The sequence below is a fragment of the Clupea harengus genome, chromosome 10 (genome assembly GCF_900700415.2).
Source record: "Clupea harengus chromosome 10, Ch_v2.0.2, whole genome shotgun sequence".
In the NCBI taxonomy this organism is placed as follows: domain Eukaryota; kingdom Metazoa; phylum Chordata; class Actinopteri; order Clupeiformes; family Clupeidae; genus Clupea; species Clupea harengus.
Window position 1 is genome coordinate 19,917,158 of NC_045161.1, and position 15,992 is coordinate 19,933,149.

At 41.5% G+C, this 15,992-nt stretch overlaps 1 protein-coding gene across 2 annotated transcripts; it reads left to right on the forward strand.

Moving 5' to 3' along the window:
* The first annotated feature begins 774 nt into the window (after positions 1–774).
* On the forward strand, positions 775–15,948 carry LOC105900870 (tyrosine-protein kinase ZAP-70). Of its 2 annotated transcripts, none has more exons than XM_031574324.1 (13): positions 775–1,055; positions 7,325–7,762; positions 8,901–9,061; positions 9,421–9,559; positions 10,714–10,798; positions 10,940–10,962; positions 11,048–11,090; positions 11,397–11,607; positions 12,151–12,357; positions 13,073–13,265; positions 14,279–14,419; positions 15,000–15,112; positions 15,377–15,948. In XM_031574324.1, exons 2-13 carry the CDS (start codon positions 7,361–7,363, stop codon positions 15,480–15,482), a joined length of 1,824 nt encoding a protein of 607 aa, XP_031430184.1. In that variant the 5' UTR covers positions 775–1,055; positions 7,325–7,360; the 3' UTR covers positions 15,483–15,948. The 2 variants fall into 2 exon arrangements, with proteins under 2 accessions (XP_031430184.1, XP_031430185.1); XM_031574325.2 differs by lacking the exon at positions 775–1,055 and adding an exon at positions 4,481–4,862.
* Positions 15,949–15,992: the final 44 nt, after the last annotated feature.

The window sequence follows — 15,992 nt, forward strand, 5'->3', positions numbered from 1 at the left end:
TACCCAGTGACGTTAAACTACGTATTCCACCTTTAATAGGTGCAGGTTATGCTACCCAGTGACGTTCAGCTGGGGACACCAACGGAAGAGACCATGAACCCAACGTCATCTGCTTTTGGCCACACCCACCCGGCAGCAGCGAACCTGGTCCTGTGATCCTACCTTCATGGACAGGCCATTCTGTTCAATGCACGAAGACTCTATTCCATGCACGAAGACTCTATTCCATGCTCTAAGACTCTATTCCATGCATTAAGACACTATTCCATGCACGAAGACTCACTTTTTTCACCAAATTCCTTCATGTGCTACAAATTGGAGACAGACCACAGAGTATACAAGAATAGGGGTTTATTTGCTAAGCCAGTGGGGGTGCAGAGAGGCCTAACAATGCTTAACAAATAAGGTGAATATCTTGAAGTTTAGGAGGAGAGACTGAAAATGGGTGCCTACATTTAGTAGCAACTGAATACATATCTGCAACTATGTGTCAACTAAATACATATCTGTATCTATGTTTATACCATTCTTGTTCAACAGAAGTGATTTGTCCAATTCTTCACACAGTATTGTTTTATGTTCTGGTACTTGCAGCCAATTCTGCTCCTGAAAGTAGAAAATGGAAAACATGACGGTTAGCAAGCGTACACCAGAGTAGACCAAAGCCCTGTGGCAGTTTGGTAGGCAGGGGTGAAAGTGAGGAAGTAGGTTGATCTTTCTGAGAAGCTGTGTGTGAGGCCAGAACCTCCTTCAACAGCCCTTGCATCTCACCTGCAGGCGCACACACACACACACGCACACACAAACACACACACACGCACGCACAGAGCTGTGTGACGCTCATCCACAGCAGATGGTAGAGGTCTGGAACGAGGGAGACACAACTCAACAGCAGACAATATAACCCAGAGATCCCTCTCCCTCTCTCCCCCCACCTCTCTCTCTCTCTCTCTCTCTCTCTCTCTCTCTCTCTTGGTGGCCTGCAAGGGTCAAGAGTTTCCTCCCTAGCCTCCGAGGCCCCGCTCCGAGGCCCCTTTCCGAGGCCCCACTCCGAGGTGAGTGCCTGTAAGGCCGTCAGCTTTCCCTCACGCTTGTCTCGTACTCAGGAATGTTCTCGCACATGCAGCAGTCTCAGTGGCTTTTAGACCAGAAAGCGTTTCTCAATTGGGTTTTCTTCACGAGTTCAAACACAGAAGGGCTCGAGCAGAGAAATGACGTTCAACTTTGAGACCGAAAATGCAGCTAAATTTCCAATAAATGGCCTGATGGCAGGTGTTGCCACAGAGAGGCAGAAAGAATGTGGCATATCCATAAATGTTGGTTCTATTGACATGCATATTTTCTTTTAGTTCTTAAACATATTTTTGAGGCAACCACATCATTGTTGTTCTGACAGGATATTGATACAGTTTTTATGACAAGTTATTAACGTGTATGATATGTCTTATCCATACAGTAATTATTAGTGTGATCAAAAATAGAGTTTTCAGGGGGTCTTTCCAAGTGAGATGCTTTAATCCCTTTAAAACTTTGTTCACAAAAGTACTCTTGTCCTTCCGGCTACATAAAATTCAAGAAACTAGAACTACAATTTAACCTGAAGAGGAACAAATGTTTTGCTCTTTATACATTAAGATGACTACATTTACATACATTTCAAAGAGTATTTGTGTTATTTTTCTCTATTTGTTTTAATGGGTGTCAATGACAGACAGCAGTGGGACACCATGGTCAGGATTAGTATTCACTGTTCCTGTCTGTCTTGCTTTTATTGTTAGTAATATAATTTCGTCTTGTTGGATTTGATCATTTCAATCATTTTACATGATGCAGTTTTTGGTGAATATATAGAAGAGCTAACTTAGCTCGGTGACAACCATGCTCACTGTATTACTCACACATCCTCAATATTATAAAGAGTCATTATTATTTGTAGAACTAGGCAGGTAAATACTGTACACCAGATCTTTCGAAACAACAGGTTATGAAGTGTCTGTATGGCATACTTTCATTAAAACAAGAAACCAATTGTGATGTGTGTATATTATCTGCACACGTTGAGAATTGGTTGGTAATTATGTTGCTGAACTGATTGTAAGCAATGTCATTTCTTGTAATACTTTCTTTTTATAGGCCACACTTCTACTTAATATAATATAAAGTAAATTAGTAGTTATTTATAATGAACACTTCCGGTCTGTATTGGATATTAAACATGTAAAAAAAAAAACCTTTGATGCGGATACACACTCTGAAAGGCCTCATGCAACTAACAGAATTGGTCAGACGACTATAAGTGTTATATTTTCAAGCCATTTGTTTATTTACTTTACGAATATAAATATACAGTATCGGGGAGCAGTGAACTACATGTAATTAAACAATTTGTTTTAAACCATGCTCAAGTCAGTCAAACGGTCTAAAAAGGTGCACGTTATTTTTGTTTTAATTGTTTAATTGTAGTCAGATAACATTACTTGCAGTTTTGTACTTGTTAAAGCCCAAATGGAATTGTTTTGTTCAGGACATGTTTAGTTCTCAAAGGTATTCAAGGAAGCTGGATCGTCAGCTCACCTGGGAAAAATATTTGGCTATATATTTTTAATGTTTTTAATCTGAAAATTGTAAAACTAAACTTTAATACAGTTGTCAATTCAAACATGAGTATTTATTATTGGTATTTATTAACAAATGTTCTGAGAAATTGTTGCATGGTTTTTTAGAGGTTTCCTGGCTAGCTGAGTATCCCTGCCTGGTGCAACACCCCCTACCTGGTCTCTAGTGTCAGAAAGGCAGCTGTGTAACTTATGGACATCATTTACAAAACCAAAGCTGACATTCCTTGCACTTTCGCATGAATAGAAGAGTACTTTATTTTTTGGTTTATTTATCACCTGTGAACAAGTAGGCACTCTTTGCAATATACTGAACTTAGTGGCATTTTTTGCTTGCATTGGACTTTTTATTATTTTATTTGTATTTGTTATAACTTTATACAACATGTGCTTTGTCGATTTGATCTTTGTTTCTTCCAAAGTACTTTTAACTACTTTGTCTTAGTAGCTATTGTTAACCAAACCAGTTAACCTCTCTGGGGTAGCTCTGCTGTTGTTCAACTTCTTCCAGTGTGAAGTCATTGGTAGCTTGCAATGCTATGCTTTCAAATTAGGCTCCCCCAACCCTGCACATATAAATAAACAGCATAGTTCGAATCATGTCTGTGGAGTCTGTGACCTTTAAGAGTATATACCTACCCTTAATCAGGCCCTTTTTTAATTCATTTGTACCAGCCACTGCGTTCTGCAATGACAAGAATCCAGGTGGACAAATAAACAGAGAGCTTCTGATGACACACTGCCTGACCCTCTCAAACCTCCGTCTCAATGCTTATATCAGTCAGTCAGTGTCTCTCGCATCATTTAGGGAGGCCACAGCACGCGCATACACACACACACACACACACACACACACACACACACACACACACACACACATGAAACCATGCCACTGCCACGTGGAAGAAAGAGAGGAAGGAAGGCGAAATGTTCCACAAACATGCAAAAGGCATAGAGGCATATGGCGTTCATCATATATTAAACATTATATATAACGAACATAACAAAGGTTCATATACTTGGCATTAATAGGAAAATAATAAAAGATTACCAAGCATTATACTGTAGCCGGATCTCTTCTTGCTTTTTGTTGTTCAGCGTTGGGAATTGTAAGGCGAACTATTTTAGGGCGCACCAATATGAAGTACAGGACAGCTACACGTGGATATCTGAGCAAGATGAGTTTCTTGAACTTGAAGTGAACTAAACTTGAAGGCCATGAAGACAGACTATGAACCAAACTATGTTTGTTACATGAAGACAGACTATGAACCAAGCTATGTTTGTTACATGAAGACAGACTATGAACCAAGCTATGTTTGTTACATGAAGACAGACTATGAACCAAGCTATGTTTGTTACATGAAGACAGACTATGAACCAAGCTATGTTTGTTACATGAAGACAGACTATGAACCAAGCTATGTTTGTTACATGAAGACAGACTATGAACCAAGCTATGTTTGTTACATGAAGACAGACTATGAACCAAGTTATGTTTGTTTTACTCCTTGACTCTAAGTGTGTCTTTGTCCCTGGCTTCCTTGGTGTGGTGGCTTAAGGCCTGTGGTGAGTATGTGTGTGTGTGTGTGTCCGCTGTGGGTGTGGGCAGAGGTGTGCAAAGGTGTGTTCAGGGAGTAAGCTGTGGTTTAAATCAAAGAAGTCTTGCTGTGGTCTCAGGCCACTGAGGGAACATGAGTCTTGCTGTGGTCTCAGTCCACTGAAGGAGCATGAGTGTTTCATTGCCCCTGCCTTGGCTTGACTCTGTGAGGTGAGGTCCTCTGTCTCTCTGACTTAGAGGTAACATCAATGCAACTCTTACAGCTCACAAAGGCCATAGGCAGCCACAAGCAGCCAAACATGATGCTTTGGTTGTTGACAGTGTTGTTGTGTTTGTTGTTTATGCTGTTGTTATGTTGTTAAGATACAATGGCACAAGGCAGGGAAAATGAGGTTTAAGTATGTGTTCAGAAAATAGACAAAACCCGTATCAGTGACCTCTCCACTTCCCACATACTGGAACATGCTTAAGAGCAAGTCTGCATGGAAACGTAACCATAAGGGGAAACACTGAGTGGCATTAAAGGACGACTCAGAGTCACTGCTGAAACACTGAGGCATTAAAGGACGACTCAGAGTCACTGCTGAAACACTGAGGCATTAAAGGACGACTCAGGGTCACTGCTGAAACACTGAGTGGCATTAAAGGACGACTCAGAGACACTGCTGACGAATTGCTCTCTAAAGGTATTGTTTTAGTCGTTTCATTTCCAGGATTTTCATCAGATTGTAGTGTATATCCTGTTTTAGACACAACAGGCTTGAAAACATACAAGAATTTGTAAAAGGTTTTTATGGTGTTTTGTATGTACTGTCAAGTGTCAAATACTTCAACTTTACTTGATCTTTTCTGAAAACTGGACATTTTTAAGAATGACATCAAGCGTGATGGCTTCTTGAGAACAGGGACTGCGACGTTCACTCACCGAGTGTATGTCACAGGCAGTGGAATGGTGTTTATGACAGATATATTTGTGCTAATGTTTCTTTTCGTCAACATTTAAGGCGCTCCTCTTTGGATGTCTGAGCCTGTGGTTGGTTAGGAGATGAGATCTTAGCGTTATGAGTCCTAGTGTTTCTCATGACTGCAACCTTCTTGCAGGATGTCTATCCTTTGTGACTTCATTAATCATGTAGCCCAGGAGCATACAACACACACACACACACACACACACACACACACACACACACACACACACACACACACACACATACACACTCACACACACACACTCACTCTCACACAGACACACACTCGCACCCGCACACTCGCACCCGCACACGCACACGCACACACACACACACACACACTCACACTCACACAGACACACACACACACACACTTAGTGAGCAGTAAGAACTTTCTCCACAATGTGCCTCTGTCACGGACATATTAACGCCGGAAAATGAGAGGTGGCGGTAGACTCTTTCCTGTGACTGTCAGAACTTATTTCAAGATTTCATATAGTTTCCATCTTGTAAGATGACATGATGACAAAAATGGAGCAGAGTGATTTATTATGTATACAACAATACCTCTGTAAAATGTTTTTAAAATCACAGCTAAAACCCACTCTTTTACGTCTTTTAAATGTGTAACAGACTGACAGAATACAACAGAGGTGAATGCATCCCTGTGTGCCCCCTCACTTTAACCCCACTCAAATGGCAACTAGTTCAGAATTGTATCACCTAGCAGTTGAACAGTAGGGTATTTGCTCTTTTGTGAATTTAAAAAGTTTAGATTTACTATGTTGAAAAACAGGCCCTTTTATCACGGAGAGTCGAATCTTTCATATTTGCAATGCTTCATATGTTCACCTTATTTTTTGAGGACAGACCCAATCCTCCTTGGCATGGAAGAAACTAGTGTTGCACAAACACACACACACACACACACACACACACACACACACACACACACACACACAGAGACCCAATCCTCCTTGGCATAGAAGAAACTAGCGTTGCACAAGCACACACACACACACACACACACACACACACACACACACACACACACACAGACCCAATACTCCTTGGCATGGAAGATATTAGTGTAGCACAGCTTTCTTCAGAGACAATTTCCATTCCGCTGCCCTTTGGGGTTGTGTTGCTCTCCCTTTCTCTTTAAAATACCCCAAAGGTGACATTCTTGGCCAGGTTATAGTTTTCACCTTTTCCAGTGTAGTTTGGGTCGTTATCATGCTGGAATATTCCCCCTCAGCGCCTGAAGCACGCTGTCTGTGGCGCCATTTTAGGAGAATGGCCTCATCAGCTCTGATCAGTGGTTCTATGGCTCATTCTGTACCTCCTGATTACTGCTGCAACTGGGTTTCCACTGATTTTGAGTTGGTCACCGATCTTTTGTTTCAATGATCACAGGTTTTCTAACTTGTGTGTCAGTTATCACAGGTGTATTCACTTTTTTTGCATTGGGTTTCTGCTTTGAGGCCTGTATTTTCACTATGGTCTTTCTTAAGTAGTGTTTGATTGTCCATTTTAAATGTGATTGGGCGTCATTTGTGAATTCAGAGAGAGAGACAGAGTGAAAAAAAACAACAAACTACAAAACAGAAAATAGTCTAAACACACGAGCACCTGCATGAGAGGAGTGTTTGGGGAGGTGGGGAGGGTGGGGAGGTGGGGAGGGTGATGTGTCTCCGGCTTCCTGTTGTGGCTAGGCTGCTTTTTCAGCATCAGTCAGCATCTGCAACACTCCCACACACAGACACACATCTATACACACACACACACACACACACACACACACACACACACACACACACACACACACACACACACACACACACACAGTGATTAATTTTCCATTGCAATATGGTTACTGAAATAATTGAGGCTTTGCTTGGAAATCCCATGTCTGCATGATAAGGCTCATTGTATTGCGTCAAGATCCCTACTCTTGCTGAAGGTGGGATGCACATGAAAACAAAAAAGATACTTTTGTGACCTAACAATGAGATTACCCTAACAATTATTACTATTACTACTATTAAGTACCATTTAGTACTATTTGCAATTGTTGTTGTAGTAGTAGTAGTAGTAGTAGTAGTAGTAGTAGTAGTAATAACAATATTAGCATCGCTATAATTACTGTATTATGTATTAATTACTCTTGTTGCCTACAGGGTGTGCTGTCCCCTCTGTGAGCGTGCGTCTTCACGATGACTGACCCTGCGATGGAGCTGCCGTTCTACTACGGCAGCATCAGCCGCGCGGAGGCCGAGGAGCAGCTGAAGCTGGCCGGCATGTCCGACGGCCTCTTCCTGCTGCGGCAGTGCCTCCGCAGCCTGGGTGGCTACGTGCTATCGCTGGTCTGGAACCTGCAGTTCAACCACTACCCCGTGGAGAAGCTGCTGAACGGCACCTACTGCGTGTCCGGGGGCAAGCCCCACTGCGGCCCGGCCGAGCTGTGCGAGTACTACAGCAAGGACGAGGACGGGCTGGTGTGTACCCTCAGGAAGCCCTGCCTGCGCACCGCCGACACCCCCATCCGCCCCGGCGTCTTCGACACCCTCAGGGAGAACATACTGCGAGAGTATGTCAGAAAGACCTGGAACCTGGAGGTGAGACGGGGTTTTTCCCCAGAAGATCTACTTCATCTCTATTGTGAAAAACAGTTACAGTTTCCATGAATCTGGGAAGTATGACTCAGGCTTGGTATTTATGATTTCAAGGGATTTTAGTAAGATGTTAAATGTCAAAAAGGTACATAACATTTAAAAAATGTAAAGCCTAAATTCTGAGTTGGATTGTTTGCCCATTGGCATTTATTAGTCGTTTCTAGGTTCTAGTCCAAAAGTGCGTAGACTTACACTTACTACAAATGTTCATAATGAGAATATATCATCACTGATGTTGGAGGTAAAAATGATATCCATTTACAGGGCGGGTTTAACACAGGATCCATATTCTGTTTATCGCATATGGGACGTTACTAGGGCGAGAGGATGGAAACCTGACAGAGAACTGACATTTGTCCTTTATCAGAGCTGGGGACTGTATCCCGGGGCATTTATACGCCTTTAAAGCTCTGCGAGTTTTTGTCCTACAGTCATAAAAAGAACACCCCCAGAAACCTTTAATCTTCTATATACGTATGTACGTATATGCCACTTGTGCATCAATGTTTTAGTCAAAAACATCAAGGCATGTCAGACTACCTAAAAGAGTCTACCAGGCCTCAGTCCCCAGAGGGTTTAATACAGGCGTGTGTGGAAGTCTGACTCATCTCATCTGTGGGCCCTCATTCTGTCCATGGGGGCTGACTGTCTCGTCCCTGCAGCTGATCACAGGGATGTGTGTGTGTGTGTGTGACTGTGACTTGTGTGTGTGTGTGTGACCGTGACTTGTGTGTGTGTGTGACCGTGACTTGTGTGTGAGTGTGTGACCGTGACTTGTGTGTGTGTGTGTGACCGTGACTTGTGTGTGTGTGTGTGACCATGACTTGTGTGTGAGTGTGTGACCGTGACTTGTGTGTGTGTGTGTGACCGTGACTTGTGTTTGTGACTGTGACTTGTGTCTGTCCTAGGGAGAGGTCATGGAGCAGGCCATCATTAGCCAGGCCCCTCAGCTGATCACAGGGATGTGTGTGTGTGTGTGTGTGTGTGTGTGTGTGTGTGTGTGTGTGTGTGCGTGCGTGTGTGTGTGTGTGTGTGTGTGTGTGTGTGCGTGTGTGTGTGTGTGTGTGTGTGTGTGTCCTAGGGAGAGGCCATGGAGCAGGCCATCGTCAGCCAGGCCCCTCAGCTGGAGAAGCTGATCGCCACGGGCGCCCACGAGAACATGAACTGGTTCCATGGGAAGATCGCCCGGCAGGAGGGCGAGAGACGCCTCTACTCAGGCACACAGCCAGACGGCAAGTTCTTGTGAGTACACAGCTACGACCCTCCGACACACACACACACACACACAGCTACGACCCTCCGACTGCTCACATCACACCACCAGCTCCACCTCTACCTCTCCTCTCACCTCACCACCTCTCACACACACACATACACACACACACACACACACACACACACACACACACACACACACACACACACACACACTCTCTCCTTCTCTTTCAGCTCACCTAGGCTTAATTAGCGTAATAATGACTGTCCATTAACAAGGGCATGTTCGATGGCATTTGCATTCTCTGACGCCCCCTAATGACGAACACTGTCATTGCATCCTGTGCTGTTTCTGTCTAAGTTTCTGCTTCTCTTGATCACTTCAGGGTGAGACAGAAGGATGACACCGGCACCTTTGCGCTTTCTCTCGTGTACGGTAAAACCGTCTACCATTACCAAATCCAGCGGGACAAAACGGGAAAATACTTAATGCCAGAGGGAACAAAGTTCGACACGGTGTGGCAGGTATGTTCCAGAAAGCACTGATTCTGCATTCTGCAACATTATTTCACTTTGGGAAAGTATTACCTTAAAGGCGTGACATGGAGATTTATTGTCCTAAATGATAATGTTTATAAGCACCATAGTTACACACATTAGGCAACGATGGGGAAGCAATTTCCCAATTTCATGACATTTCTTAATGTATTCTATGCATCTTGGTTCTTAGTTTCAGGTATTTTCGATGCACTGATTTACTTTTGTCAGAGCAGAGAAATGTAAACAAATACAGCAAAAGAGAAAACAGAAATACTGGTACATCTATATCCTACATTTATATCCATCCTTTCTGTCCTTCCTATTATAAGGCTGCGTATAAAGTCTAGACATTTTTGGTTTTCGACTACACTGAACAAAACATTTTGTTGGATTTACTTAATTGTAACGTGGACAATTTAGGACATTTCACAAGACAGACACAACTTGACCAACTCATTCCAATGAAATCGTTTACGGTTACCTAAAATGGACGCAATAGATTTCCTTAAACATGTAACTTGAAAATTTTAGGTGTTATGCAGGTTTGATGAACAGGCACATACTGAGCTTAACCGTATACAGGTTGTATTAATAATGTTGCAAAATGATTGCAAGTAAATCAATATATTGCAGTCATTGCTTCTAAAAATGTGGAACAATACCATTCAAGTATTAGTAGATAAATACCGATTTGAGAACCACTGAGATTTGGGGTGGTCAGTATTAAGTGTGGCACATTTCAAAGACACACAAAATAAAGACACAGCCCATTCCCTACATTGTATTAGTATTTGAGAATAACTAACAGTAACAAACACATTTAAAAACATCTAAAAACGTATGGCAACACTAATATCTAAACTTGATTATTTCAATGTTAATATGTGATCATTTCCATCCCCTGTTGTGAACTTCATTGCATCAGGCTCATCTTATATGATTGAATTGGATAAGGTGAACACTGTGTTTGAATTAGTTGGTTCAGCACAATTATGTCATGTTTTAAAGACAAACAAGCCCAGTTTGTGCAGTTGCATTGTGCAAAACTGTCACAGGACGATGTTAGCTTGAGGAGAAAATAAATATTGATGACTACAGTGGTGTCTGCCATCTCTCTCTCTCTCCCCCCCCCTCTGAAGCTGGTGGAGTATCTGAAGATGAAGCCCGATGGCCTGGTGACTATACTCAAGGACCCCTGTGTCAATCGCAATAATGCCGCAAATGGTACTGAACACTCTCACATCTCTCTCACATGTCTTTAAATTTCACGCCATTCACTAGAACATAAAAAGGTGATTCTAAGTTCATGGTGACCTTAATAAACCGACTATTGTTCTCTTTCTATCCAAAAAACATTGGTTTCAGCTACTCCTGCTGTGCCACCTGGGGTATGTACTTTTGTTTACAAAAGTAAACATTTTTTGTTGGTTTCATTGCATTGCTTAATCAATTTATTTTCTTGGTTGTTATTAGAGACTAGACAGGAGATCAGGGAATGGATACACACCGGCCCCTGGTGAGTTTATGACCAAACAACTCCGATAGCGCCTGGCTCTGGGATGGCTAATGGCTACCAAATGATTCTTTGTCACCCTCTACTATTACATCTGTGAAGATGATGTGTAATGTGGTTTGTGTATGAAAACGTTTTTGACAACAAAAAAAGTGTATATCTCGATATATCTCTTGTTGATCCTTGGAATTGAATACAATTGAGCATATGAAACCAAACATCAAACCGACACCAAATTGATGGCTACATCTCTCTTGCTCTAAATATCAATAAACCATCCCGATCTTTTGTCGTCGGTGTGTGTTGAAGTTACCACTGATTCCAGCATGAGGTTGGAGACTCTGAAGGATCGGCCGGCCATGCCCATGGACAGCTCTGAGTTCACAAGCCCTTACGATGACCCAGAGGAGCTGAAGGAAAAGAAGCTGTTCCTCAAGAGGGAGCAGCTGATGATTGATGAGGTGGAACTGGGTTCGGGGAACTTCGGCTGCGTCAAGAAAGGCGTCTACAAAATGAGGAAGTGAGTGAGTGAGGATCAGTAGGCTACACGTTTGACACTGCCGTCTAAACTGTTTAAATTGATTACATATAAGACTGAAGGAACAATCTTTGAGTATTCAAATAGAAAGCCAAAGGATGTGTTGAATTCCAATGCAGTGTAATTATTATTTTGGAAATTTCATTGTCCTGAAATTGAAGGTCACGGTGCTTGAAATAGAGGTCAGTTTAAGGCACTCAAAGTACCTTTGAGTATCTGACCAGTGAAATCAGTCACGTAAGATTGAGGCTTCAGCTGTAGATCTCCCTTAGCAAATGACTCTGCTCTCTGCTATACACACAAACCCACTAATGTACGGCGGGGAGTGATATATTTCAATCCCATTTTAAGCATTCATTACTTATTTGATTAGATATGGAAATATTATTACATTTATGAAATTATATTTCATATAAGATTCAGAGGAAGTGACTGATAAAACTGTAGGTTATTATAATATGGCTACTGAAATCTCACTGAAACCTTAGCAGTCAATTAAAACCCTTCCCTTCCACGTGATGTCAGGAAACACGTTGATGTGGCCATCAAAGTCCTGAAGAGTGAGAACGAGAAGGGCGTGAAGGACGAGATGATGCGGGAGGCGGAGATCATGCATCAGCTGGACAACCCGTACATCGTGCGCATGATCGGCATATGCCAGGCTGAGTCCCTCATGCTGGTCATGGAGATGGCTTCCGGTGGGCCTCTCCACAAGTTCCTTTCCAGCAAGAAGTATGTATCTACACAGGCAACTCAGTCCATTATTTCATTTATATATGTATATTTACATTTATTCATTCATTCATACTACAAGAAGTATGTATCTACACAGGCAACTCAGTCCATTATTTTTATTCATTCATTCATACTACAAGAAGTTTCTATTTTTCTCTCCTAAGTATTACATTCAATTCATCCATCTGCTTGAGGTAGAGATAGTAAAAGAAGGGGGGGAGGGGGACAATCAGGAACATAGCAGAAGAAATCATACATGTAGCATGATGAGCATGCTAGCATACATGGGGTAAATGTACACAGCATACATGGAGTTAAATGTACACAGCATACATGGGGTAAATGTACACAGCATACATGTGGTAAATGTAAATAATACATACAAACATAATATGGTATGATAGATACAGAATTGGTGGTGAAAAATGTGGGGACAGAGCATTAAAGTATTGTAAAACATTAGTGGGTATACAGTGTGCTATTACAAGGGTAAGTTGAGTACAAGTTCAAGTAGTAGAGTACAAGTACTAGTATGAGTACGAGTACACAAAAGCAGCTCAATTCATTCATTAACACAGCAAGTAGTATGTATTTGTCTTATGAGCTCCCGTTTTTTAATCCACATGCAGCGTTATGCTAATGCCCTGAAATGCCCCTTTCCCACAGCAGTAACCCCTCAGTTTTGCCCCCTTGCCCCCCCCCCCCCCCCCAGAGACCAGGTGTCTGTGGAGAACGTGGTGGAGCTGATGCACCAAGTCTCTCTGGGGATGCTCTACCTGGAGCAGAATAACTTTGTGCACAGAGACCTGGCCGCCCGCAACGTGCTGCTGGTCAACCAGCACTACGCCAAAATCAGTGACTTCGGCCTGTCAAAAGCCTTAGGAGCCGACGACAACTATTACAAGGTTCGACTTTCACTAAACCAAGTAACATTTTTGGTGACTGTTTCCATTACATTGGATTACATTACATTGTATTTACATGTGTATCTAATCTATTTTTATTAATATTCAAATACGCTGATAAAGTTAATAAAATACCGGTAATGATTGTAGTCAGACCTGAAGATGGCTGCGGGAAGAGTTTTATTTATTTATTTATTTTTAGAAGCAGCTCAAAATGTTTTTGTGGGTTTGGTGAAGGGCCACACCTGACCGATGAGCTGTTAGCACCATAGACATATATACATGTACATGTGTATACACACATGTGTATACATACATGTGTATGTACGTATATATGTCTATGGTTAGCACACACCGTTATGTAGAGGGTTACCTCACCTTATCACCAGGAAAAATCAAAAGACTATGATCCTTATCACACTTCTATGATCACTTCTATCTGTGAAGTTCAAAAGTTGATTGTATGTAGAGCATAATTTATCTTAAATTCACCTGTCAAGACAAAGTATTAATTTATACTTATTTGGATATCCATACAAGGACTATTCTCCGTAGTTAATCACAAAGCTGTCAGTTAACCATGAAGTGCAAACAATAAATCACAAAGTCTCTCTCATCACTGGCAAGAAAACTAAGCCTAAATTACTTTCCCACATTGCTTGTGAATGTTACTGTAAGCTATAATATCAGGTCTAGACATTGTTATTTGAGGTACTGACAGATTATTTCCTTATGTTCTCTTCCCATGTGTAAGTACTTATGATGGATATCATTGTGTTGTTACATATTGAAAATTATATAAAATTTTACCTAATGGTATATTTCCACTTTGACAAGGTTGTGTAACAGGTTGCTACCTTTAAAAGTAATTTGTATTTGTTAAAAGTACATTTAATTTAAAAGTAAAGCCTAATATAAGTCTATTAGCTGTTATAAATTGCCAACATTTTCTAGCTCTTACACAACAGCCTGTAATGGTTCATTTGATCTGTTGTGTCACCATTTTGTTCCAGGCACGCTCAGCAGGAAAATGGCCGCTGAAATGGTATGCTCCAGAGTGTGTGTTATTCCACAAGTTCTCCAGCAAAAGTGATGTCTGGAGCTTCGGCGTGACCATGTGGGAAGCTTTCTCATATGGAGGGAAGCCGTATAAGGTACCACCACTACCTCAGGCCCTGCCTCATATCAGTTCTGTTGCTTTAAGCTCAGTTAGCTCTTCTTGTGTTGGGTTGAGGTCAGTTACATTTCTATACAGTGCCATAATACAAAGATCACATCTGAAAACTGTAACTGGTGCTCAATTGGTACAGGAAGGTAGAGGCCACTGGAAGGTGCTATGAATTTGATTCCAAGATATTACACACACTGATAAAATATATACCTTTAAGAAAAAATATGAATCAAAAACCTAGATGCTAAATATATTTAAAAAATTGAGGACACAAATATTTGGATATTTAATCAAATTGACTGCTTTTGTATGGGACATCACGTCTGTTTACTTTTCCCAAAGACAATAACGGTACAGGCATACACTTTGTATATAGGCTCCTCATGAACTGAACACGACCTTGGTGTTAGCATTTTGCCCTATAAGTTGGTGATACATTTCTACTCTACTAGTGGCCCAACCATCATTTTGCCCTACGTTTGAATAAAATGAATTGGTCATGGAAGTGAATCCATGGAATAGGAAGTGATCTGCAAACATGTTTATTTGTTTATTATGTTTAGAAAATGAAAGGACCCGAGGTGATGAGTTTTATTCAGAATGGCGATCGAATGGACAGTCCTCCAGGATGCCCTGAGACGATGTACACTGTGATGTTGGACTGCTGGACATTCAAGTATGAGAACCTTTCCCCATTGTGACATATACTACATAGTACATAAGCCATATTACATGACTGCTCAGCGAGCATGTCAAAGTCATAACACTGCTGTAAGTCTGTCTGCCCAAATGCATTACTAATATCAGCAAAGACAATTAGCTAGATCAAAACCTTTTTTTTATCTTATCTGCTTACTAAAAGATGAACCCCTGAAGGCTGCTATGCTGTGGAACAACAGAAAAAACACCTTGTTTTATTTTCTTTCTGTGTGCCTGTCAGGCATGAGGACAGGCCCAGCTTCGCCAAGGTGGAGGAGCGCATGAGGACCTTCTACTACTCCATCTCCAAGAAGAGCCCTTCGGAGGTCCCTGAACCTGTCGAATAGTGACCCCGACCTCTGCCCTTTGACCTATGTGCCATGGCGACCCCTACCAATATCATGCAGCCCATACCAGCTAGCTAATCATTTACAACCCATGGGTCTGAAGCAGTTTTCCGCATTAAACTCTTGATTGAATTGCATTTTTTACAACTCATGAATTGTGTTTCTTGCTTGGGATAACAAATTACAAAGTGGTCTTTTCAATCAATCCTCTTTTCTTGAATATAAAGGGAAAAATCCTCCTATGCTGTTATCCAGACTGCTTAGGATATGCATGATGCAAGTGCTTCTTTGCAAAGTATATGCACCTCATAACTTATTTTTTTCCACTTAAATAGGCCTACTTATTGACCATGTGTCCATGTGCTTTTTTAAAGAGACAAAAATAAAATAATATGATAGAGTATGGCATGAATTTGAGAAATGAATATGCATTTAAGCAATAAAGATAATTTTGTCTGTTAAAGAACCTTTCTGTGCTGTCGTCCTTTATTTCAAAAGTACCCTACTCTC